The 25,799-nt window shown below is 41.2% G+C and overlaps 2 protein-coding genes across 4 annotated transcripts in view; one reads left to right on the top strand and one right to left on the bottom strand.

The window, feature by feature from the left end:
* celsr2 (cadherin, EGF LAG seven-pass G-type receptor 2) overlaps positions 1 to 7,679 on the top strand; it is an 84,032-nt gene extending 76,353 nt beyond the window's left edge. The window contains exons 26-34 of one of the 3 annotated variants that reach the window (XM_072452257.1): positions 21 to 103; positions 635 to 761; positions 841 to 951; positions 1,647 to 1,777; positions 1,869 to 1,951; positions 2,447 to 2,611; positions 2,885 to 3,052; positions 5,512 to 5,725; positions 6,643 to 7,679. In XM_072452257.1, the coding sequence (XP_072308358.1) occupies positions 21 to 103; positions 635 to 761; positions 841 to 951; positions 1,647 to 1,777; positions 1,869 to 1,951; positions 2,447 to 2,611; positions 2,885 to 3,052; positions 5,512 to 5,725; positions 6,643 to 6,649 (1,089 nt within the window). In that variant the 3' untranslated portion in view covers positions 6,650 to 7,679. Of the gene's footprint in view, positions 1 to 20; positions 104 to 634; positions 762 to 840; positions 952 to 1,646; positions 1,778 to 1,868; positions 1,952 to 2,446; positions 2,612 to 2,884; positions 3,053 to 5,511; positions 5,726 to 6,587 lie in introns of all 3 variants that reach the window. The other 2 variants (XM_072452256.1, XM_072452255.1) reach the window with 2 other exon arrangements.
* Positions 7,680 to 8,738: 1,059 nt separating this feature from the next.
* dstyk (dual serine/threonine and tyrosine protein kinase) lies at positions 8,739 to 23,667 on the bottom strand. Its single transcript, XM_072452258.1, has 14 exons — positions 23,297 to 23,667; positions 22,070 to 22,479; positions 18,770 to 19,270; positions 18,240 to 18,435; positions 16,644 to 16,882; positions 15,641 to 15,724; positions 15,366 to 15,542; positions 12,894 to 13,023; positions 11,903 to 12,059; positions 10,740 to 10,872; positions 10,112 to 10,225; positions 9,896 to 10,010; positions 9,673 to 9,807; positions 8,739 to 9,284 (listed from the first exon to the last, which is right to left on the bottom strand). Exons 1-14 carry the CDS (start codon positions 23,493 to 23,495, stop codon positions 9,103 to 9,105), a joined length of 2,772 nt encoding a protein of 923 aa, XP_072308359.1. The 5' UTR covers positions 23,496 to 23,667; the 3' UTR covers positions 8,739 to 9,102.
* Between the last annotated feature and the right edge of the window lie 2,132 nt (positions 23,668 to 25,799).

The raw sequence follows: 25,799 nt of genomic DNA, 5'->3' as shown, positions 1-25,799 counted from the left end.
TGTTTTTTTCGTGTTTTCAGATGAATATCTTTCTTTTCATTCTATCGTCAAAAGCCTCGTGCTCGCCCAAACACCACGGCATCGAAAAGAAAGAGCCCCGAATGTGAGTAACCCAAATCTATCTTTCTTATTTAACCTTCATTTGACCAGGAGCGTCCCATTGTGATTAAAAACATATTTTCCAATGGAGTCATGGCCAAGAGGCAGTTCAACACAGTAACAACAGGAAAAAACATTTACACATGATTATCTTGTGCTTTCAACTTGGTTTTAAAGGCATTTAAGGACAGGAACACATTCCATTTCCAGTGTTTTTGCTACTTGTTCCTCGGAAAAAGAGCTGAGGGAACAAAACCTTTCTTCCCCAGCTCTGTGCGGGCAAAAGAGACAGAGACCCATTATCAAGACCCATTATTAATAACTATTCTTGTTAGAAAACCACAGTTCTGTTGAAATCCCAAAGTTTTATTTGTATTTTCTTGGTAGCGTTTGTAAAGTGCTGCATTGTTCCCTGTGCCGTAAAGCTATCGTGGCTGGTGTTTTATGTGTATTCATTATCTCTCTCCATCTTCACCTCCTTGGAAAGCATCCAAATACTTCTCTTAACTCTCTGTTCCCTCTTTCGTGACTGCAGAGCGGGTCTGAAAACGGCAGGCGGGGTGCTCTTCCTGGTGTTGGTCACGTGTTTCCTGGCGCTGCTGTCCGTCAACAGTGACATCATCATCTTCCACTACCTGTTCGCCGGAGTCAACTGTCTGCAGGTGAGCGCGGGCAGGGCAGACCTCCCACACGTAAAGTGGTGCACGCTTCTAACCGTCCCGTGTTCACTTTTCCACGCAGGGCCCCTTCATCTTCTTCTTCCGAATTGTGCTCAACAAAGAGGCGAGGACTGCGATGAAGTACTGCTGCAGCCGCAAGCGTCCGGATCACATGATGAAGTCTAAAGCCTCTGTGAGTCTGCGTGCAGCTGCAGCCACATGACCCCAAGCGCAACACGCACTCGTTATAAACCATCGACTATAAGATTCAAACTGTTTTCATTTAAACTTAAAAAAATTCCAAACTTTTTCTCAGGAAAATCCACAGTTTGGGCTTTTGCAGCGGTGGGAAAATGTACTAATACTTCAAAATGGTTTTAATCAAGAATAAGTATAAAGTAGTGGCCAACGAAATGACTCAAGAGGAAAATAAGTTTGTAGGAAACAACTACTCGAGTAAGAGTAACACTCAGGATGTAACGCCTGAGATATAATTTGACAAAGCAATAAATTATGCACCGAAATCAGATATTTTCTAATGAAAGGGCTCAAACATTTGGAAAAGGAAGTCATATTCGAAAGAGCGTTGCAAGAAACACACGTAGACTTACACAATAATTTATGTGTGATTTAAATTATTACTCCCTTCAATTAGAATGGCACGTGCGCCCGTTCTGCCGCTCAAAATCTGGTGCAAAGATGCTTTTCTAATCCACAATCTTAAAACAAAAGTGTCAGAAAACATTGCTAAAGAAATGTTTTACGGACATACTTTTTCTCTAAAGGTTAGGTAAGAGGTAATTGTTTGAATCGAGCAGCCAGACAAAACTTAAATTAATGCTTTACAGTTTCTTCCAGGCCTGTTTAAATTCCCTGTTCTTCTTCCAGATTTACAAATGCAACACAAACTACAAGGACGGCAAGTTGTACCACCTTCCCTTCGCGGACTCCAGTATTTCTCTGAACGGCACGATGCAAAGCGGCAAAAGCCAACAGAGCTACGTGCCGTTCGTCCTCAGGTATGAATTATCTGAACTCAAAGGGAAATACAGTCATAATCAGGCTGATGTGTGTGAAAATAACTGGATGTTGTTCCTTTTCACGTGTCAGGGACGATGGTTTAAGCAATAGCCAAGCGCACATCGCCCTGAACGACCACATGGCACACTTTCCCGAGAGTAAAGACCCTGACGGTAAAAGAACTGCTTTTCATCTTGATCAAAATATTATGTCAATGCGAATAATAATGTAATGCTTATGTAATGCTAATAATGTAATTTGCTCGGTTTGACTTTATTTGGTGTTTTTTTTTTTTTTTTTTTATCTTTTGTGAGTTTAAATTATAGTTTTACACCAATCAAGCAGATGTTTGTGGGGAAAATGAGAGGAAGTGACATCACACTAGAGACACTCATCCAAAGTCTATACTCAATTTACACAAAATAAACAACATTTTGGACCCTCTAAACATTAATTCAACATGATAAACATGCTCTTATACTTTTGTTTGTCACATAAAAAACAATTGTGACTTTTGACCTAGTGGTTGCTGGGTAATTTGCTAGTGTAATGTCATTAATTACAACCAGGAAGTCAATTTTTTAGCTAAATGTACAATATATTGATCTGCATTTGAGTTCAATGAGTGGTCCAACTGTCTGAGGAACTTTAACTCAAACTCTCTGCAGACCACGACAGCGACTCGGACAGCGACTTGTCTCTGGAGGACGATCGGAGCGAATCCTACGCCTCGACCCACTCGTCTGACAGCGAGGACGAGGAGGGCCCCCTTCCCCCTGAGGAATGCTGGGAAAATCTGGCATCCAATGGGACAAAAAGACCTCCGGGACAAGGTGAGGAAGACTCGGAATTACAGCTGAACAATCGGTCAAAACTAAATTTGAATAGAAAATTAAGACATTGTAAAGATGATATTTTAGAGTATTGTTTTAATGTTTTGTTGGATAAGCTATATATCTTATAAGTCGTGATGTTTATCAGTTATTTCAGCCTTGGCTAAAGTGTTCACGCTCCTGGATGTGAACGTTGAAAACAGTAAATTGCGATAGCGGTCCAGCATTCATCCAAAACGTAACCAGATTATATTATCGTTGTCTTTTAAATAGATAACGGTGTGACAAAAACATACTGGCCCGACTACCCGGGCTCAGGCAGCGACAGTGAACTCCCCAATTCAGAGTCAAACCTGAGGACGATCCCAGAGGCGTGTTCCCCAGAGTCCACCACGGTGCAGATACCGGGACTGTCACACCTCCACTCGCACCCACACAAAGGTAAACGACAAGGTGCGCTTTTGTCCTACTTAAGTATGCGCAGTATGCTATTATACACACCTTTCTCCAGCAATATAAAACACATTACATAACGAACTTTGAGATGAAGTCCCCATTTAAACTTGATGAAAAACAATCAAATCTGTTATTGAAAGTGTAAACTGTAAATGAATATGGATTTAGAAAAGAAAGATTCTATTTTCGGACGTTAAGGAGAGTAGGATAAGGATAGAACTGACCATCACTGTAATTTACAACATCTAATAACTTAATGTGTTTGCTTTCTGAATATTAATAGTTGTTATTATTATTATTATTATCATTATTAGGCCCGAGCGCCACAAGCTGGCCTATTAATCTCGTAAGGCCGTGCGAAGCACGGCTGCGAAAGTGCGCACGTAGTGCGCACGAAATCGAGCGCAAAGCGCTCGCCCACTTCCAAACACTCCTTCACTCATGCACGCCCCGTGCATACTAATTAGTAGTAGGAAAATGGAACATTACAGTTGTAAACGGGCGAAGCCCGTGCAAAAGTGCGCACTAAACAAGCACTTTACATTGGCGGTCGTCATCCCCATATAAAGCACTCATTTGCGCTAAGTAGCTCACCAATACGTTCCCCATCTCTTGCATGTTCCGTGCATATAAGCATGTAATGCAAAAATTGAGGAGCCCACTCAAAATTAACGAAAGTACCCGTCAGTGACCAGGGACCCACACCATGAGGTAGGAAAGCGCGAGCGCTTTCCGAAAATGTATAGTTTATGATATTTGAAAAATGGGAAACATTGTTTTCGCATCGGAATATTATTTCTTCTTCTTTCTTTCTTTCTTCTCGGGACCAACCCCCCTATTTTTCACCCAGTGAACATTGACGAAAAGTCACAAAAATGTGCACACCTCTAAAAATCGTGCCTCTCTACATTCTGGCTATTTCCCTTTTCTAAAATAAAAAAAATTGGCGCGTCAGCGCCCCCAAATGTACCAAAAATGCATTGAGAGATAGGAAATGACCCAAAAAAAATCTGATCGTAGAATCATGAAATTTGGCGCAGAGGTAGATGGTGACAAGAGAAGTAGAAAATATTATTACGGCAACGCCGTCCACCCAACCAAATGTCGGCCATATTGCTTCAAAAATGGCTAAGCAGGACTTGGGAGTTTTTCTAAACGTCGTACTTTTACGAACTCCTCCCAGGGCGTTGGCTCTAAAAAGCTGAAATTTGGTGAAAATGAGGAGTGGGACATCAAAAGTTATTCAAATGACATTGATACCTCTCACGGTCTCTGTGCGGCGAAGCCGCAAACTTTAGCAAGAATTTCAGAAATCTTCCAAATTTAACATTTCTGCCGTTTGCGCAGATAAAGTCCGAATTGCGTCAAATTAGAATCAGTTGTTAAACTCTTTGCGCTAAACCAACTTGAAGTGAAATAAATTAATTTGGCACCACAGCGCCATATGGAGGTTAAATGTTTAGTTTTGCGAAATTTTATGAAATTTGACACACAACTCAATTTTGGCATCCCCATCAAAAAAGTCAATGAGACCCATGTCATAATTGTTATGGCGTTGCCGTAGCGATGACCAAAACCTCCCATGTTATTCCAATGGGGAAATCGCCAGAACATGTTTACACTTTAGACTTTCACAAACTCCTCTTAGGGCGTCAGCCCTATTAACCTGAAATTTGGTGAGACTCATCTTCAGGGGTGGACCATCAAAGGTTATTCACATTTTTATTCAAAGAGTCACGGTGCCAAGAATTCAAAATAAAATTGCTTTTTGATGGTAAAACAAAGGGGAGAAGATGTGACAGCGTCACAGATTCAGCAGTAAGCGTAATAAAAGGACAATTGGGGCGCGTTAGCACCCCCTCCTCTTGCGGCGTGGCGAGGGCCGATCATTGCCGCTTGCGGCTATATTTATTATTATTATTATAAACATTGCACGCACTAACTCACAAGAAGGGATGGCACAATATCAAATTTTAGTGTCACGATTATTGAGACTGTGACCGAACAACGGTGAAATCTTAAATTTTCTTTCATTCCTGTCGTCTAACATGTTACTGTTCCTCAAGTTTGTGACTGACTTTACAAAACTAAACTTTCTGAATTACATAATAAAGTTAAATGCGTTAAAAACAGGCAGATATTTAAAAAAAAAATCTAATCAAATCTATATGTCTATTTTTGGGTTGTAGATTGAAAAAAACACAATTTTGCCTCTGAAATTGTCACGAATATAATTTTTTGTTTCTGACTATTACATTGTGACCTGAATAATCACAATTATTGATGAACCAAATTATCTTGACATCCCTACTCTGCCAGTTTTATTATTTGTCATAGTCATAGTTGTTGTTGCACGTCACTGTTGAAACTGTTGCCTCTGTTTCGTTTAATTCACAAGAAGAAACAAACAGAGCAGAAAGCCTGATGACACTTTTGTCTTACAGGCATCTTAAAAAAGAAGCAGCTGTCTCCGATCGTGGAGAGAAACGGAGGGAACCGCATCAACAGCGATTTGGTGGAAACTGGCACGTCGTCTCACGGGTCGTCGTCCAGCGAAGGCCGGCCCGGTCCGGCTAAACCCGGCCTCCAGGACCAGCTCAACGGCGTGGTCCTGAGCATCAAGGCCGGGACGGTAGACGGAGACTCCTCGGGATCAGAGTGAGTGCCACGACATGAGCTAAAACCATAAACGTGTGCTGTGTCCGTGTCCTCTTTACGTAGCTCTGTCCAGTGTTTTCACTGTATGTCCCAGTCCATCAGTCTGTTGTCTGTAGCTGTTTAGACTCATGTTCATACTCAATATTTACAGAAATCCCACACAAATAAAGACAACAACCAGCAAACATGAGCACTTTTAATGAGCTCACGTAATATACGCTATATTTGCCTATTCAAGGGTTTCAGCTTCCTGTTTTTAGGACTCTGAAACTCCAAACACCCTCCATAATCACAATTATCTTGGGTTCATGGATTTCAGAGTAAGCGACTACCAATGTATTTATTGATTTGTTTCTCATTAAAACATTGCAAAGAATATTAGATTTACAGATAGTTATTTTATTATTTACATTTTATAGTAAAACGCTTGTCCTTTCTTTTTGTCAATTTAAATCTAAATATTGCATCTGAATAAATGTTGCTTATATTATAAATCTGAAAGTCATGAATATTACTTACAATTCTAATGCTTTTTTGCTGTACATGCAATACAATTTTAAATCTACTGCAATTCCAGGGTTAGGTGATAATTAATTGGACTGGACTACCGCATTAAAACATTGATTATAAAAAAAATTATAGAAAATTCTGCGATTAACCAATTTTTTGTCTTTTCTCTTTTCAAAAACCATAGATTTTTATTCTTTAATTTTCTCCCCTGAGCTCAAAATCCAGCTTGTTTTAGCATCTGCCGTCACTCACCATCTGTTTTCATATCATAATCTCACCCTTCCCATGCTTTTGTTGTCTTTCCCGTTTGTCCCCCGACATCACCTCATCGTCCTCATCGTCTTCCTCCCAGCAGCCGTCGCCACGCGTTCATGTGCCCGCGCTGACGGAGGGGTGTGTCTTTGCAGGTCATAGAGCCTCCTACTCCGCCGCGGACTTCCCCGCAATACAAGAGACAAAACAAAGGACACAATCTCTCACCCTCTCCACAGAGCGTTGGGTGTGTATTTATGTCGCGACTGGACAAAGAGTGCTCAAAGTGTTGTGCCAAAACCTCAGGAGTCACTGCGCTGTCCCACATGGTCCCTTTTAAAAAGAATATTATTGTTTACATACTTGAAGCAATGCACTTTTGTTTGTTCCTGCCAGTACACGCTCTCAGGCAGTGTTTTCTCTTCTTTTCTTTTTTTTTTAATGATGATTTTCTATGACAAAAATAGGTCATACTCCATTAAGTAGGCATATTCAGGGAACTTTATTTTCTTGAATTGTTTCACCGTATGTTAATATTTGCATTGGTGCCAGTTTGAAGTCAGAATATGGTCCAACGAGTGAATAAACGCCCGCTCACATGTTGTCGTGGGCCGTTTACAAGTTGCAAGTTGATTTATGGACTTTGTGTGCAGAAAAAGCAAAGATCTCCTTGTGAATAAGCTATCTCTCAGAATGAAGGAAGGCGAAAGCTGAAGAACCACTGTCGACATGCAATGGGAAAGGACGACTCAAGACTTCTGAGGCCTTTTGGGGGCTCAGTTTCTAAAGACTTTGAAAATGCGGTCATTGTGCGTCACCGGATCGCGAGTGATGGACACTGCCAGAGACTTACCAGCTGTGTTTTATAGTTTAGCCGTCAAGTTTTGTCTTTGTAAAATAATGAATTAAATGTGTGCTGTAAGACTATTGGAGATGTTTGAACTGTACAGCGTGGCCTGTAAATGGAAAAAGGACATATCTTTAAATGAATCTATAAAGTAAAAGTATCTATACGTCCGTTACTCCATGTTTAAAAGACCAATCTCACTTTTTACCATTGTTTATAATTGTATGTATGGATGCCATTTTCATGACTTTAAACTGAAAGGGAACAATGTCCTTACAATGTCATCAGATGTTACATTTCCACTGGTATCTGTCATTTTTTACTGATTAAACCGTTTTATACAAGTTTCAGCTTACCTTTTTCAGTCTAATTTACTTCTATAATCATGTTTCCTTAACCATTCACTGGGAGTTAAAGGAGGTAGTTACCGGTTTAATAAGACAATACAATCACACTGGTCTGAGTAATACTTTTATAGATCTGGGTTACAGGTTTTCAAACAGAGAGATGCTGACAGATTAAACATTTTAGTTAATTTTGCTCCGCTTTTATGCAGAAACAACAAAAATGTCAAATCTGTAGTTGAATCTCATATAATCAACTTTCATCCAGATTTATATGGGGCATTTTTTCTTCCATAGTGACATAGTTAGTTTACTAAAATAACAAAATAAGATAAAATAAATTACTGAAGTTTTTGGCTAATATGTCAACAAAATCAAACAAGACAATTAAATCTGGATCCATCGATTTCTAAAATGTTTGTGTCCAAAATATGTGCAGTTCTGCCATTGGATTAAAATATTTTTTTAAAATTATAAACGTGTAATACATAATTTTCTCTCATTTATGCAAATAATCTATAGATAATATTTCTTCCACTCACCTGCAGAGTTTTGCCATAAATAATTTAAATGAAATATGGGCCATTGTTAAATAAAATAAAGAACTAGTCATAAGAAAACATATCAAGTATAACACCTGAGTGGCAGATGTACCCCTGAGGGAAGTCATCACATCTTTAGACTGCAATGTTTTCAGTTTGATCATGATTTCTTACAATATTCTCACAAATCAACAACAAAGCTTAAGTTCGATTAAGTAAATATAAAACCAATTGCAACATTAAAATTAAAACCTTTAATTTTGGTTTGAGGAAGGCAATACAATGTAGTTGCTAAGAACAATCACTAGATGGCACCAATGTAGATCGTTATTACCCATTTTTAAAACGTGCACAAAAACTATAGAAACAAATATTCTGCTGCAACTTTGTGAGCTTAACTTTTGTTCAACATGTTAAAATATCAGTCACTGTTGGAACATGATTTGGAAATGCTTGACATTAGTTGAACTTGTGATGCTGTAAAATGTACAGCAAATATAAAAAATAAGGACATCGTGTAACAGAACATTTTATTAAAAAGATGTGTTTGAATAAATGCAGAAATGTTCATCTTAAATACAATCTAAAATTAATCTTTTATATATTTATATTTTCTTAGAGTACTAGGAATGAGCTACTTGCATCTGCTAAATTGCATCTAGTAGCATACAATAAAGGAGTAGCAATTAGCACAACAGCCACGAGGAAATCGAACTGTAGAGGCTGCGTTCAAATCCACCTTTCAATAAAACACAAATCTACACAACTTGGTTCTGCTCCTCATAAATAATGGCACAATGGTGAAAGAAAAGGACAACAACCACCCGTTTTTCCAACACGCCTTCATAAATACAACAAAAATACACTTCAGTCTGAGTGAGTTCAGTTTGAGTCCTCGAGACTGCTGCCTTTGCGCTCCGGCCCACACATACGGACCATGATGCTTTGCAGGCTGGGCTCCACGATGCCCAGCAGTGGCCTCTGGGACGGGTCACCATTCCAACACGCCTCCATCAGCTGCCAGCACTCCTCATCAAAACTGGACAGGCGCTCAGGGCGGGACCCTATGAGTGAAATATATATAATATATGTTTAAGCTAGAGAAAAAAACAGATGACAATAAGGGAACATTACACCACATTTTCCACATTTTCTATTATGTCCTGAGATAGTAATTATGCTCAAATGTAATAGTTTAACTGATTGTAACAATTGTAATGTAACCAATTGGTGTGTCCGCATGATGCAGGTTAAAGCCCTGGAAACCCAGATTCACTAATACAAAATAAATGATAATTATTATTATTTTGTTTTTCATTGGGCAGCACACTATGTCAACTGTTTCTTAGTTTATCTCAGTAGTTTTTAAACCTGGGAAAGGGAATTGTCTTATAATAAATGTTTAAAAATATGCAAAAACAAAAGTACAAATACTACAAATACTGCGTTTACCTTTTTTAACATTGGTCCAGAGCTGGTCTTTGCTGGAGCACTTCTCAAAAGCTTCTGGGAGCTTCACTGAACCCGTGCACAAGTACCAGAACAGAATGCCAAAGGCGTAGACGTCAACAGAGTTATCATACTTTCCTGTCAAAGAACAGAAAAGGGTCAAACTAAATGTTAGCTTTATGTACCTACAAGTTACTGCAAAACTCCAAACATATGCTTGACAAACCTGTGAAGAGCTCCGGAGCCATGTGGATGGGCGTCCCAACAATACTGCCCGACATCATGGCTTCAGGTTTACAAAATCCCAGGTCAGTGATCTTAGCTCGATTTTGCTTGTCCAACTGAAATACATATGAAGACATGAAACGCTGGTGTGATGGAAATGCAACTTTGTGGTTTAAATTATTTAAAGAGGTTTTCCATTGAGCACCAATGAACTCACCAGAACATTTTTTAACTTGATGTCTCTGTGGAGAAGGCCCTGGCTGTGCAGGAAGCGGATTCCCTCCACCACGTCCAGAGCGATCTGCAGCCGCTCCTTCGGCGACAAACCAGCCTTTCAGAAAGACACAAAAAGTTATTCATCATAATAAAATACTAGTGAATCTTAACTATGTAACCATGGAAATTGTATTGCTTTGCCTCTCCAAAGATTTTACCTGAAACTTTGTCTGATGGAGTCACCGGCTTGTCTCCATGGAGATGAATACTTTTAATGCCATACTGAGTAACATTGTGCACCTTTAAATGTGCTTTGTACTGAATTTGAAAACGTTTAACACAACATCAGAAAACGGCCAGTGCCAGGTCGACAACTATGAAACAAGATAAAACTCGTGCCTCTACAAAGCAATTTCAATCAGTCCTGGACTTGATTCAAGTCGTTTTCCTGCAGATGAGGAGGGTTTCAAGGATCTGAGGTCTGAGATACGCAAGAGTGCTTACAAACTGCTCAAACAGTCCCAGATTTACAGTCTTTCCAATATATTAAAGGTAATAATAATGTACATCTCACTAGAACGGCCCTTGTGGATTAAATGTGTGGTATAGTTGTTGTTGCAGTGCATTACCTTCAGGCCTGTGTACAGGTCTCGGTGGAGCCGCTCCATTATGAGCAGCACTGCGATGCTGGAGCCGCCTCCGTACGTGTGGTCTATCACTGAACCATGGAGGTCCACCAGGCGCTCGTGTTTGGGAAGAGTCCTGGGGAAAAACACACACGTTGAACCTAATCAGTTTATTAGAGACATTGTTGAATATCATATTTTATTTGTCCATCCGAAGAAAAAGGTATATGACATATCATAGTGGAACATTTGAGGTAAAACAATACAGACTGTATTAGAATTACAGGATATAGAGTCTGATCAAAACAATTTACAGGATCAGGTAAGATTGGTTAGATAATTGGTAAACAGAGTTTAGATTCAGTGTTCATTTCTACCATGTTCACTTTGCTTTAAACAAATTCAACCTGGAGAATATTTATGGCACTCAGACCTCGGTGGAAAACAATGACGAGCAGGGCAAGGACAGATAAGCTTGTTAGAGGTCGTCCCCTGGAGCCTGGACGCAGGAGGTGGCCAACTCTGAAGCAATTATAAAAGCTCTAATTGAATTAATTCTGAGCTGTATAGACGAGTTACAGCTGCAAACTGTCCTCCCCATAAAGTGCACTGTAAAAAGAAATCACTTGTCGCCGTTTTCTGATTATAAAACATTTCATCACTCGCAGATTGACAGCTGACAGTTGATTGGCTGTGCTCTGGTTGTCCTCTGGTTGTCCTCCTTGCTTAACTTTTTGGTCTGGAAAAAGATGTTCTAAACGTTGCTAGTGGTCAAAATAAATCCATGCAGGTGAAAACTAGTGATGTGGCAAACGGTTTGTGAGGGTTAGGAACAAGTTGGATTGATCGAAATATCCATTTCAACCTTTCAGTTTGAAAATAAGGTACAAGAGCTTTAAATGTCATACTGTGGAACGTCAAATCAATAGAGACACCTTTAAGGATCGTGACTGTCCTTGCACAGCAGTGTGAAAAGCCTATAGGCCCGAACAGTCACAACAGATTTGTGTTAAAAGGGTGGAGTCATGGCCTTTTACAAAGCAACTGTCACGATGGATGAGCCGCGTTAAATGAATGCTTTCAATATCACTGGAATTTCCCTCGGCTCCAGAACAGCGGCAGTTCCCAGAATGCATAGTCCCCAGTGAGTGTGGGATAGTTTGTACCTGGTGTAGTGAAACTCCAATGCGAGGTCGTTCCAGTGCTTGTCATCGGGGGGCACCACAGACTTCAGCGCACAGGGGTAGTGTCCGCCCCAGCTGTCACACAAATACACCACTCCGTACTGGCCACGGCCCAACTCTCGCCCCAGCTTTGGCTTACCTGGAAGGAAGTGACAACGTATTGAATTATATTTTGACAGTTGATAATCATTGCATTAGACAGGTACTTTAAATTTAGACTTCTAACCCTGAAACTTTGGACATGTAATATTTTTTGCAAAGATCTCCAGTTCTGTTCAGGTGTAGCATCGAGCAGTATTAATCATTTAGGTTTGGCAGACCATGGTACAAACAAGTATGCACAAAGAGGCACTTAAAACTCCTGCAACAGAAACAATGGATAACTTTGGATGTACTTTTGGCAGCAGGAAACAGGACTCCAATAACAAACATTTACAAAATAGGGGGAAAATGCCTTTATAGTTAATTTGAAATTTGATAATTGACATATTTTCTACTCCTTGGTTTAAATGGTACAGATATGTTAAGCAACATATACCAAACAACCTTTTCTACATGATTTAGCTACGCTTCTGTTTAGTTATTTCTTCTCAGTCATGTTTTTTGTTTGATTTCTATTTCATTAAAAAACAAACAAAAATAAATAATAAGAAAAGAAGAAAATTTAGATGCAAAGATGACAAAAGTGAGTCTAGGTTAAAGGTGCAGTTGGTAGAGGGTCTACTTCCTGCTGGTCTCCGTAAAAATGTTATTGTCTGCTTGTAATGTTCCAAAGTATGGCATTAAATGTATCCATTTCTAAGCAATTGGAGCCACAAAGCAAAATTATATGCCAGATCTGTGGAGAGGCAATGCTCGGTGTGTTATTTTACAATAATAAGTTACATAGCACCTTTAAGCCTAAATAAGAGCATCGTGAACATCTGTTTGGCTGATTGGAAGTGTGTTCCGACAAGGCGGCGCAGTGACTCACCGTGCAGCAGGACGTCTCTGAGGGAGCGGCTCTCCAGAGACAGGCGGGCAAGGCGAGGGGCGTGGTCCTTCCTCACACGCAGCCACAGGTCCTCTGTGCGCTCCAGGCGACCGGTGTGCCCCTCCTCCAGCTACAAACACAAGCGATAATCAGTCGCATAAAAATAAGTGCTGGGTTTGCCACTTTCTAAGAGACTGTAGTGTTAAACCTCTTTATATCTGACCAAATTCATATAATCGAAATCAGGGGGGCCCACACGTTTTCAACATCTGCTATTCAACTAGACCATTTAATACAGCCGAGTTTTCAGAAAATAAAATATACTGACCACAACTACACTAAATGATAGAAGGTTGAGGACCTCCTCCTCCTCCTCCTCCTCCTCCTCCTCCTCCTCCTCCTCCTCCTCCTCCTCCTCCTCCTCCTCCTCCTCCTCCTCCTCCTCCTCCTCCTCCTCCTCCTCCTCCTCCTCCTCCTCCTCCTCCTCCTCCTCCTCCTCCTCCTCCTCCTCCTCCTCCTCCTCCTCCTCCTCCTCGTGTTACACAGCTTCTGCTCGCGCTGTGTGTCGAGCCCACAGCGGTGTTCTAGCTGAAAGTCATGAAAAGCGGTCAAAATGATAACATGCTGATTGTAGCTCTCGGTCCACTCGTGCTGCTGTAGAGCTCTCACGTGTAATGTCAGGCTGGAAACTAAAAACAGAGGTCTTTAGGATCGACCCTCACTGCCTCTGAGATTGACATTGGACACCCCCATGATCTACAAACAATTGCGCTGATTAAAACCAGTACATGTTTACAAAAACTGAAAAACACACGTATGTCCCTAATAATTTGTCAATAAAAGGTAATAATAAGCTGCAGACAACCAAACATTTAGTTTCCATCCATCATGAAGTTTGGTCATGTGTTTCAAATTTTCCATAAACCAATCTTGGGTCATTTAGTTGTAAATTTTCCTCATTGTTTCAAGACATGGCACATTCACATTCCCAGCACTTATGGAAAATTTGCGACGCAGATTTGTTTGTTATACATTTACAAGCTCGTAAAACTGCAATATTGGCTCATTTAGGCACAAAGAGCGACTAGATCTGCTTCATAGAGACAATGCTTATGCGCATATAATGTATGTAACTTTATTAAGAGAGAGACCATGGAAATGCAGACAGTGATGTGAGCCACACTGTTCGTCATGTGAGGATTGTCATCAGGGCAGTTAGACTCGAATGCATTGGTCAGGGACGTCAGAGACGTCACAGTTGCATATTTACATATTGAAAATAAAAGATAAAGCACAGAGAAGCAGCAGTAGCTCTAAAGTGAAGATTATTACAGAAGATGGTGTTTCATAGAAGTATGTAGAGAGATAGGCAAAACAAAGATGTAAAAGTGCATTCATTCATATGTTGCCACTAATCTAATAATGAACAACATAATGAAATAACAAGCAACTTGCTCTGAGCCCGTTACTAGTGCTTGAAAAGAAATTATAGCATTATTGGCAACCAGCCACATTTTTTTGTCTGCAGAAGTAACTGAACAAAGATTTATTGACCATTAAAATAAGCAAAAAATTATTTCCTAAGACACGTTTGTCAGGCTCCAGAGAAAAGAACTTAAAAGTCCATGACACATTAAACTATTTAAGATGTTCCCAAACATTTTGCTGTTTTTTGGCAATTTGGAAATTTTGGTGATGTTTATAATGTTACTTCCTGGTTGAACATGGACAGTAAATATGACATGGACAGAGTTATTCCACAACTTTTCTTTAGCAACCAGACTGTAAACAAGGGCAAAAATCCATTTGACAAATATTTACATCTGACAACACCTTTATTTTTTTAAACGATTGCTTAAACTATCAAGAAATGTTGAAGTCACGTGCAAATTTGCACTGCATTTTTGATTTTGATAACATCACTCAGGTGGAGGTATTCTGTTATGGCTGTGGCTGCAGAGCCGCGGCGCGGTCAAATAGCGCAGCAGTTTCAGGAACCGCGGCTAACCCTAACCCTAACCCTAACCCGGCGCGGTCTAACACGGCGCGGTCAAATAGCGAAGCAGTTTCAGGAGCCGCGGCACAAAATAACATGGCAGTTTCGGCCGCGCGCCGCGGCTCTGTAGACACTCCCATTCTGTTACAGAGGTCCACACTACTTCCAGTAATTTTCAACTTTTATTTGTCTTCGCAAAATGCAACTTGACTGATGGGGGGAAAAAAAAAAAAAAAGATAATTATTTACCACAGGCACCATCTCACCAAACATCATAATTAGACAAATATGTGAACCTCTCATATAGACTTATAGCCGTGTTTTAGGTATCTACAATCAAAGGTTTCAAAACACAAAAGGTTGAATCTTGCCAAAATCACCAAAGTCACTAAGATTAATTGAGCGCTGGCATTAGCGCTGGGTTAGCTACGTTACATAAGTAGATCCACACAATTATCAAACATTAGCGACTTTACCTGACGTAGAGACGCAGCAAAAGCCTCGTGTGAACTGTTGAGCTTCGTCCTGAACTGGGAGCAGATGCTTCGGGCAAGTTTGGCGGCACTCAGACTTTCAATGGCGTCCTGGGCCACTTTACGCTTCCACTCCGGAGTGATGGCGGGGGGATTCACAAAGGTTATCCGATGAATTATCTAAAAAAAAAAAAACATACACACCACAGCAGTTGTAAAGATTTAACAATGGCACATACACTGTAATTAGTTGTATTAGTTGTGCAAATGATACAGACCTGTTTGATCTGTTCCCACACAAAGCGTGTTACGGACGAGCCAGAGTGAAAGGTGACTTCCACGTGATAGGCAGCGTTCAGCAACTGTGACAAAACAGGGCAATCCTCAGTCCTTTGTGAATGAATTGTTAGCAGTCTACACGTGGTATCATGAAACTGCAACATGTGCCTCTCGTCTATTTGCCTTCCTGGGATTACTCGTTTGTAAAACCAGAATAAAACCTCAAAATTGACCATGTACAGCCAGGTTCATTAAAACACTGAACGTAATGGTCTTATTGCTTACAATCTTTGAAATAGAATTATTATTACATTGAAGGTTTAAAGGCTTTTTATAGCGTAAATCAGTGGTTCTCAAACTTTTTTTTCAAGCACAATGGGAACCAAGACAGAAGCACGAGCAGAGGGACAGAGGAGGGACAGAGGAGGGACAGAGGAGAGACGGGGGAGGGACAGAGGGACAGAGGAGAGGGACAGAGGAGAGGGACAGAGGAGAGGGACAGAGGAGGGACAGAAGAGACAGAGGAGAGGGACAGAGGAGGGACAGAGGAGGGAGAGAGGAGAGAGAGGAGGGACAGAGGAGAGAGAGGAGAGACAGAGGAGAGGGACAGAGGAGGGACAGAGGAGGGAGAGAGGAGGGAGAGAGGAGAGGGACAGAGGCGGGAGAGAGGAGAGAGAGGAGGGACAGAAGAGAGAGAGAGGAGAGACAGAGGAGGGACAGAGGAGGGACAGAAGCAAAGCAAACTTGTGTGAGGGGCACAGAGGTGAAGCTGACCCACACCTCTGCTGCTCTCTTATATATAGATTAACCCCGTGCTGTCCCGCGTAGTTGAAAATGTCTCGTGTCCCCCTCGCACGGCTCTGCCACTTTGAGAAGCACTGCCATAAAGCCATTTTCATATGCTCAATTTAACAAAACTAAAATCATGAAAACTTCCCAAAAAAGCTGTACTGTCCCCGATATGGAGGTTCTATTGTAGCATCTTTTCTAGAGTTTCCGGACCTGTTTGAGGTGGTTTGAGGTGACATTGTGCACCGATGAATCCATGGTGGACTTCTCTAAACTGTCGAGGCAGCGCTCCAAAGTGCCCACAAAGCTCTCCCTCAGATAGTCCACGGAGTTGGTGAGTTTGTTGGCCACCGCCTGGTTCAGACGCACCACGATCAGCTCCTGGATCTGGTGAATGCACGACTTAATCTCCTTCGACGTAACAGCTTCACCGCTTGTGGTGACGATAATGTCTGTAGGCGAGAAGGAATAAATCTATTTTAGGGTATGGAAACAATTACCACAATTACCAGAATATATTTTCCATTAGTATCAAATTGGTTAATACAAAGTTAATACAAAATTGCAACAAAGACTTTTAAGGGCGTGGGCAAAAATGAATTTCAGGGGGATTGATATTCTGGCAACTAATCAGAAATAGCCCGTTTTGTACCATGTGTTTACATTTGGCACGGACAAAAAAACAGTAAAGCGCTGGTGATCTATTCCAACATTTTTAACTGTCAAATGTATTTATTAGAAACTATGTCAAAATGTTGCCTCGCCTTGTGGAAATGGTGTCTCGTTCCACCCCTAAGCGACAATATTAAATTTTTCTATGATCTATTATCTTTAAAACAGCAGTTGCCATATCATTTGCTTTTGATACAGCTTTCACCTCTGCAATAAGGTTTGGGCCTGAAGCCTGGGTCTTAAACCTTGAGGAATTGGATGGGAAATTGCATAACAAAAAGGCATTGGGCATGATTATACACAAATCAAAGCTGAAGATCTGAATTCCTCAAGTTTTTCTGCATTTTTAGAGTTGCAAATTAACAACTTAAACCGGATGAAAGCTGCAGTCTTGACTCATTTGAACAGATGAGTCAATGTTGTGAAATGCAACAAACTCACTCAATCTCCAGTAGGTCACACTCATGCTCTTAGAGGCCTGTGTGTGCAGACTACAGCCGTGCAGCCCAAACATGACAAAAACCAGGGGAATTCACAAGGAAACTATGTCAACAATGTTTTTGATGCTATAAAAATCCATAATTTACATGGCAAACTATGCACCAGATCAGTGAAACATACAAATACAACATGAAGGTTTATCAAACCAAATCTGGTTTTGTAACTATTGTGATCTAATTTAAACACGGGACTAAAGAGTATGCTTCCAATTTATGCACAGGACATGTTTTCAGCACAAATTATATGATTATTGTCTTAAATTACCAAACTAATTCATCACAGCCATTCGATTTTCAAAGAGGCTTAATTCAAAGGCTTTACGTCACCAACTGTTTACTAGAGGAAGACTAGACAACACTGTGGACAACACCAGAATTAGTTCAAGGTTCAAGCATGAGACCGTAGAATGAAACGATAAATCAATTATTTGTGTAGTTCAAAGGGAGTAAAATGGTTAAAGGCATAAATTATGGCAATATTAAAAGTATGAAATTGTAAAGTCAAAATTGTCATATCACATTAACATTCTTGAAAATACTGTTCAATTATGAAGGGGGAAAAAAATATGGTATGATGCCCCGCCCCAAACAAAAATACAGTTTAGTTTATTGATTTTGCGCGAGACATTAAATTAACCTGTAAATTCAAGGTTGGCCGCGTCGTCCAAAAGCTGCTCCTTCATGCTGCCCAGCGTCTCAATGATCATCTCCTTCATCTCCTCCTGTTTGCGGTTTGCGATGGCCATAAGAGAGGTGAAGAGCTCGCCCTCTTTGTCCCGGGTGTACTCCAGTCTGCGGGGTGTGATCTGGAGGTCCCGCTGCATGTCAAACGCCTGTGGAAGCAAAAGTATTTAGAAGATACCACCTGCTCGAAATTCAGTTCCAATATACGGACCACTGTAGACCATGCTGTGATCATTATCTATACACTGCACAACAGCAGCAATTATTAGAGAAAGTTTGGAAAGCTTCCACAGGGCGTTCTTAAAAAGAGGCCCTTCCCGATTATAGGGAAGAGACTGCCTGTTTATTGCTACTGCATTTTTAATGATTACTGATCTATAATATCTTTATTTACAATGAAGTAATTCTATTTTTTCTTATAACATCTACATGTAAGTGTCATAATGATATGTCTTGATTGATGCACAACAGTAGAAGTCAAACCTGGTTAATGAAGATATCAAGGCAGCGGCAGTGCAGCCCGTTGAGCATGTTGGCCGCCTCCACCTGTTGGTTCTGCAGCACTTGTCGCGCAAAAGGCACGATCAGTCGGTGCAGACGGTCGAAGCCTTCTCCCAGCATGCTCTGGGGCTTGGCTCCTGGAGCGGGCGACTGACTTGGAGCACCACAGGAGCAGTTTCCTGCTGAGCCGCTGAGCAGACCCAAAGACAGCAGTTGCTTGTGCAGAGAGCTCTTCTCTTTGTCCTTGTCGGGGCGGTGTCCCAGATCTGATGACACTGCAGCAGCGGTGTCGGGACTCCGGATGAAGCAGACGGGATAAGGGAGCATTTCTTTGACTCTTCTGAGCTCGCAGACCTGCTCTGTGCTCAACGTGTCCTGGTTAATGGCGTACAGGAGGATGGGAATCACTCCGCAAGTATAGTCCTCCAGGGCCTCCTCTATGGGCTGAACATTAGAGCACGGCACCACCATTACTTTAGCTTCCTAAGAGAACAGAAAGGTTTGTTAAGTATTGCGCTCTTAAGTAGTTTCAGTGTGTGAACTTCAACTACAAAAGTGTTTTGAAACTAAATTGCTGTCACTTGTTTGCTGAAAATAATGTACATGTCAAATACTTATGCCCAACTAACCCAAACCAAATGTCAAAGGTTTAAAGAAACACAAGCAGCCGTATTTATGGTGATCCTGGAAAAGGGCAGACAGATGACGCACATTAAAAGGTTTGTTTAACCTCGGGGTGGGCAATTATTTTTCCACCGAGGGCCATATTCGAATCCAGGCAAGGAGCGGAGGGCCGGCCGAGGATCATTGGTGTGAAAAATTCTTATAGTTATAATGCCTTTACTGTAAAATATAGGCTATTGAATCTATCATTTAATTCATTTCATGTCATCTTTATTAAGGATACAAGTGCAGACAGATGTTACAGACAGTTAATAGAAACTAGAAATCTTAAATAGAAACTAAAATCTTACTAGGGGCCGGATTAAAACATATCGAGGGCCAAATCTTGCTCCTGGGGCCGCAAATGCCCAGGTCTAGTTTAACCCTTTATAAATACCAACTAGAAATGGACAAACGCTGAGACTTGGTATCAGAAACCAGCAACACAAAGGCGACAGTCAGTCCTGTCTCCAAGAAACAAGCCCCACTGAGCACTTCTCTGGGACAAAGATGGACTGAAAACATTAGACACACACCACCAATCAAAATCAGCCCACTTATTCTGTGTCTCACATGCACACTACTACTGACCTACTTATTCACAGTGAAGACTAATAACTGTGCCAGGAATGCATATTTAACATCCGTTGCTAAATTTACATGGATCTGATAACGAGCAGATTACCACTGGTTATTGCTACAGCTCTACAGACGAGAAATAATTAAACAGGTCATGACTTTGTGTCCGCCTGGCTCGCTCTAGTTGGGAAGCTTAGTAAATTTCTGGGATAAGGCTCATTAGCACATTGGTTTACATCTGCTGGTCTCGACAGAAAAGCCGCTGTGGCAGTGAGGTGTGACAGTTGCAGTTAGCAGAGACATTCTGAGGCTTCAGTCACTCCTAAACTGTGTCTTCTCCAAATTAACAGGGACCAATATGGACCATTTTTAAAGCTCAACATTTGCTGGATTCGGATTCCTTGAATTCAAAGTAACAATAACCCTCAATCAGCCAAAAAACTATTATAAATACACTACATCAACCAGATTAGTCCTTTAATAAAAACAGTAGTAAACAAATAAATAAAAACAATAAGGAAATGGCAAAATGTAGTTAATGTTAGTTATTTCAAGCAAGAGAAGAGCAAGTATCTATGGACACAGCTGTAACTATGACAACTTCATCACAGCAAAAGGTTTTTTACAAGTCCCAGTCATGTGAATCACACCAGACCAGCAGCATTACGTAAGGGGGCAGGGCGGGTGGGCCGCCCCGGGACACAGCGAGGTTTAGTTTCTGAGGCAGTAAGATGCTCAAAAAGGCCTTTGCCCTAAAAGGATTAAGGATTCAATTCCACGTGTCACCCATGAAAAGAAGTGATTATAATCCTCACACCATGCAAAATCCATTCACTCCCACAAGATATTGTAATGTTCAGGTCACAGAGTCAATCCTGGACTCACAAAAATTGCTCTTTCCATGAGAGCAAAGTGGCAAAAGGAAAAAACAGTAAAATAAGGCATTTTAGACCAAAATGAAACTAACCATTTCAAACTTCATTCATCTACTGTAACGTTGTCACAATGCTACAATTTCAAACAAAATTTCAATACCAATTTTGATAGCACTTTTCATTTGATTTCATTATTTTATTCAAACAGGAAAATATCACTGAGATTTATCATCTCTTTTTCAGGAGAGTCCTGGCCCCAGAGGGGACGAACCTAATGTACATGTTTTTTAAGGACAGAGGAAATTGTAGCATCTGCAGGACATGCAAAGATCCAACAGAAAGACCCCTCGGCATCCAGGAGTCAAACCCAGGACCTTCTTAGTTTTAATGAACACAAGACGCATTATATTGACCATTCATATTTATGGACTGTGCACTTTGTCCAATTTCAAATACAATTATCGTACAATTATTTAAAAAATGGTGTAACTGATCTGTGCACGGTCTGTGGGGCTTTTGTCAATGGTGTGGTTTCTGTGGTTTTTCTCGTCATAACTTGAAGGTCGTGGTGCGAGTTTCATGGTTAATGCTTCATTTGAAATGTGTTGATGTCTCATTTGTCAATTGACAATTGAATTTGTATTTTATTCTCAGGCCATAACAGAATTAAAACAAAGTAAGCATTTGACCCTGATGTTTTAAAAACCTTTGTGTTTTATGAAAATAGGGATGGCTAGCTCAAGTAGATAAGAGCTGAACGGTCTGTTGCAGGATTGAGCTAGCTGTGGAACAGTGTATTTTTCCATTTATTTATAACAATATAACAAATAATAAGCCGCGCCTTGCATGATTCATATTAATATTAGCATTTGCATTATAATGTATAAATATTGCCATAATAATAATAATAACATTATTAGTAGTATTTTTATGTTTATTTCTCGAATGTTGTTCTCCGGTGGTTATTTGTGTCCCTCTCAAAGACATGAAGATTAACCCATGACGCTCCTCAGTGTGTGCAGACTGGGACTAGCGCTGTACTCACTAAATCATAATGATTTTAAATGCAACTACTCTAACTACTAAAAATCCATTTAAAAAAGTACATGTACCAAAAATCTACTCAATTAGAGTAAAACAAGTGCTTGTCCCGTGTGGTGCTTACCTGCAGCAGTGGGTGGTGCAGGGTGATCTCGAGCTCTGCCAGCCTATGAGCCGGGTCCTCGCACTCCTCATGGATCTCCAGGTCCTCTCGAGGCACAGTGTCCCAGCGCCCACAATTGGCTGTGAGTTGATGAACCAGCTCATACTGACCGGGCAAGGCCAGGCTGAGGCGCGTCTGTCGCCCGTAACTGAAACACAGTTTACGCCTCTTACACACTGTGCCTTGGACGCCCTCACAGGCCTCTCCGGCCTCCGGGCCCAGGGGCAACAGCCTCTCCCCAAGGAGGCAGTTTAGGAGCTGATACCGGGCAGCACAGTCCTGGCCCAGGATGACCACGTAGGGAGCAGCACCCACAGTGTTTCGTAGGAACTCTTCTTCATGAGTGGGAAATGCAATGCAGCTGAGCTGGCCTGGCAGAAAAGAGAATACAAGACTTTACTAAAAAAAAAAAAAATATGAATACTAATGTATGGAACATGCACCACTGAGAAAAGTAAACTCTTCTGACATCATATGCCTCTGGGGATCTTTTCCTGAGTCAATCCTCAGATGTTGAATATAAAACAGAAGAACCAATTCAGCCTCTTTATTGGGGCACGCATAATCCTTAGTGATGCTGAGTCACAGTCTCAAGCACGTACATAACGAGCACACAACACTGCAGTGGCCTACTTTATACATCACTTTCTTATTCTGTTGTGTTTACACAAATGTTAGATCCCCACCAGAACAGGCTCTTTTAACACAGGGCTCTGAAACAAAAAACTAAATGCAATAAACAAAGAGCAATAAAAGCCAAGCATTTTGCGAAGTCTTTACTCAAGTGCATCCAAAAATAAATTGTGTTTTTGTTTAGAGTATAATTATGAATATAAGTTGGTTTGTTTTGCCAAAAACTCATTTCTTTATTCTCCCATTTATATATTCTAAACAATAAAATTAAATGATGTGGTTCAGAGCAAAAAAGGCATCGTGGGCTCTCTTTTTGCTGCATGTCCTTCCCCAGTCTCAGCTCCACTATACTATACTACTATAATGTTACTGGGTTAGGTGTCAGGGTTATGAAATATTATGTTTTCATATGTACAGGGCCATGCAGAGCATCAGGGGCAATGAGATGGGCACAGGAGAAGCAACTTTTTGCCATGGTAAAAAAGACAGAATATAAAAGGGGCATTTGAGGGGGCTCGACTCTGCACACCCCCTGGTGAGAGGGCACAGACCTACCTGCTTCAAATGAAGCGGACTCAGAGCCGATAGTTGATGCACACGCGTTGCTGTAGTTTTGTCTGATTTCCCTGAAGAAAGCATTGGTCTCCTTCAAGTTCATCTTTAGTTGGATTGAGTGTTTGTTGTAGCTGCTGATTACTCTGGTCAGCTCCCGGGCCACAGGGGTGCTTTTCTGAGGCGGTGGGTTTCCCTCCATTGTGACAGAAACAATGTGACAAAGTACAGTCTGTGCGCAGAACTGATGCAGTTGTTTTGTTATTGAGGTTATGAAGCAGAGCTAGCGAACTTCAGCAGTGCAACTACAGATGCTGGAGACATTTAAACACACAGGCCAAACGGCATTCAGGTAAACAACTGACATAGAAGGAATGAAATGACCAGATAAAAGCGAGTGTGGAGCAGATGAAGTCTCAAAGGCTGTGCCAGTGCCCCTCGGTGCTAGCAGCGCTAGCCTGAAGGCATCTGCTGCCACTCGCCGTGGCCTGGCACCGCAAACATCGTCTTTACGTTTTCAACACTGGAAACGGTGTCAATTCCATGCAGTTCCGCGCTCGAAACGTCCCCTTCGATCAAAGTCTGACCCGGTGTGAAACTGCCTTATTTTGCTAATCCTGTCGGGAATGTTTCCCTAAAAGCTCCGCGGCGGCTCCGCAGCAGAGCCCGGAGGACATCCTCCTCCTCCTGCGGGAAGAGTCGAGGCCGAGGCGGGCAAAGGCTGCGCTGTTGTCGGTGAAGACGGGAGACGCAGGGCTCGAGTGAACAGGGCGACACCGAGGAAGGCCGATAAATCAAATCAGTGCAAAAGAGAAACTTCACAGAAAAGCTCAAGACGAGAAAGCTAGGCGGGGCTGGCGCAATGCTCTGTGGGAAATGGAGTCTCTGACCCCATGTGCACTAAGTAACCGCTCTGTCGGCTTGTCTACATAGAAATTGTATTGCTTTGCTTGGAGTGTTCAATTGTATAGCTATAAGCTGTTTATTTTGCATTTATTCTGTGTTTTTTTGCTTTGTTCAAAACATTTTTAGTATGATTTTTTTAATATGAGCAGGATTGCAACCTCTCCACTGATCTGACCTGTTTGCCTGCTTGTCTCATTATATTCATAGATTCGATTAATCGTACTGGTGAACATTGTAGTTAAGTAAAACATCTCCATGGAGACAATTAAGTACAGACCCTCTTCCAGAAAATGTACATCGTGCATCTTTAAAATATCATTCAAAATATTCATGCCCCACACTCAATGGCTCTCACATAAAAAGTATTATGGATATAATATTAGCTGCCTTTCATGAGCAGAGGGCATTTGACATGCTGTAGCGCCATCATGTGACAGATACACGGCAGTGCACTGTACGTTCATGTCAGGACATGCATCGTGTGTCCAATAGAGTTTCCACCAGAATGATTATTTTATTTTCACCATGGATGTAGTTGTAGTTATGGGGCCATTAAATATATGAGAGATTCCTGATGGGCTCAGCAGTATCTAGTGATAACTTCAGGTCTTATTTTTTTTATTTTGATGCAGCTAAAATCTGGAACAGTCTTCCTGAAGATGTGAGACAGGCTTCAACTCTGACAATGTTCAAATCCAAGCTAAAAACTGTTTTGTTTAGCTGTGTATAACTCCGAAAACACGTTACCCTCTGTGGCTAGGTGTTTTTAATTATTTTTTTTCGTTAATTTTAATATATTTTTGCATTTTTCCTGTTGTGTGAAGCACTTTGAATTGCCTTGTGTATGAAATGTGCTCTACAAATAAACTTGCCTTGTCTTCCCTTATTTGACAACTGGCCACTTCATAACAATAGGCTGTGCATTGCAAAATCATTGCAACCTCTACCGTACATGAACAATACTGCAGCATAAAGTCATGATATAGTAATAATAATAATTGCAGTGTTGATCAAATCACAATTAACTTAGCCGGGACCACCAAACTTGCAGAATATGCCATATATCTGTGGAACATAGTCTTTGAATGCCTGTTTTGTTGCAAAGTTTCATTCAAGTGTCGCACTGTGGACTCGGTGCGCTTGTTGCGTGTTCCGGCGCACACCGAAATCTCCCTTTGGATCTACATTAATATTCACCTTGTGCATAAACCGCGCCACTTGTAACAGTTTGTTTTGTGCACCACAGATCACAAGTCAAACTCAGACATCATGGACATTCCTAACAACACACTGGACTAAATGACATAAACAAACTAGAGTCTCTCACATCGTGTCCGGGCTGCCCAGAGTCCACAAAGCGAGCGCTCCTCACTTACCTGCGACGCCTCCTCGGTGCAGGACGTGTCCCGTGTCCTCGGTGGTCCTCGTCTCCACACGGCACACTCACTCTGCTCCTCCACGAGTCTGCGGGGACAAAACGGGCACGCTTTTTCCGTCCGCTGTTGTTGTTTTTTGCGCCACTTTGAACACATTTTGGTTCACGACAGAGGAATGCTGTTCGCAACTCGCGTATTTTCAATATAACACAGGCAGAAGCTGT

The sequence above is a fragment of the Eucyclogobius newberryi genome, unplaced genomic scaffold, assembly GCF_026437365.1.
Source record: "Eucyclogobius newberryi isolate DKJ021-1_F unplaced genomic scaffold, fEucNew1.0.hap1 SCAF_19, whole genome shotgun sequence".
NCBI lineage: Eukaryota > Metazoa > Chordata > Actinopteri > Gobiiformes > Gobiidae > Eucyclogobius > Eucyclogobius newberryi.
Note: the sequence above shows the minus strand (reverse complement) of the source record. Positions and strands in the feature narration are given on the sequence as shown.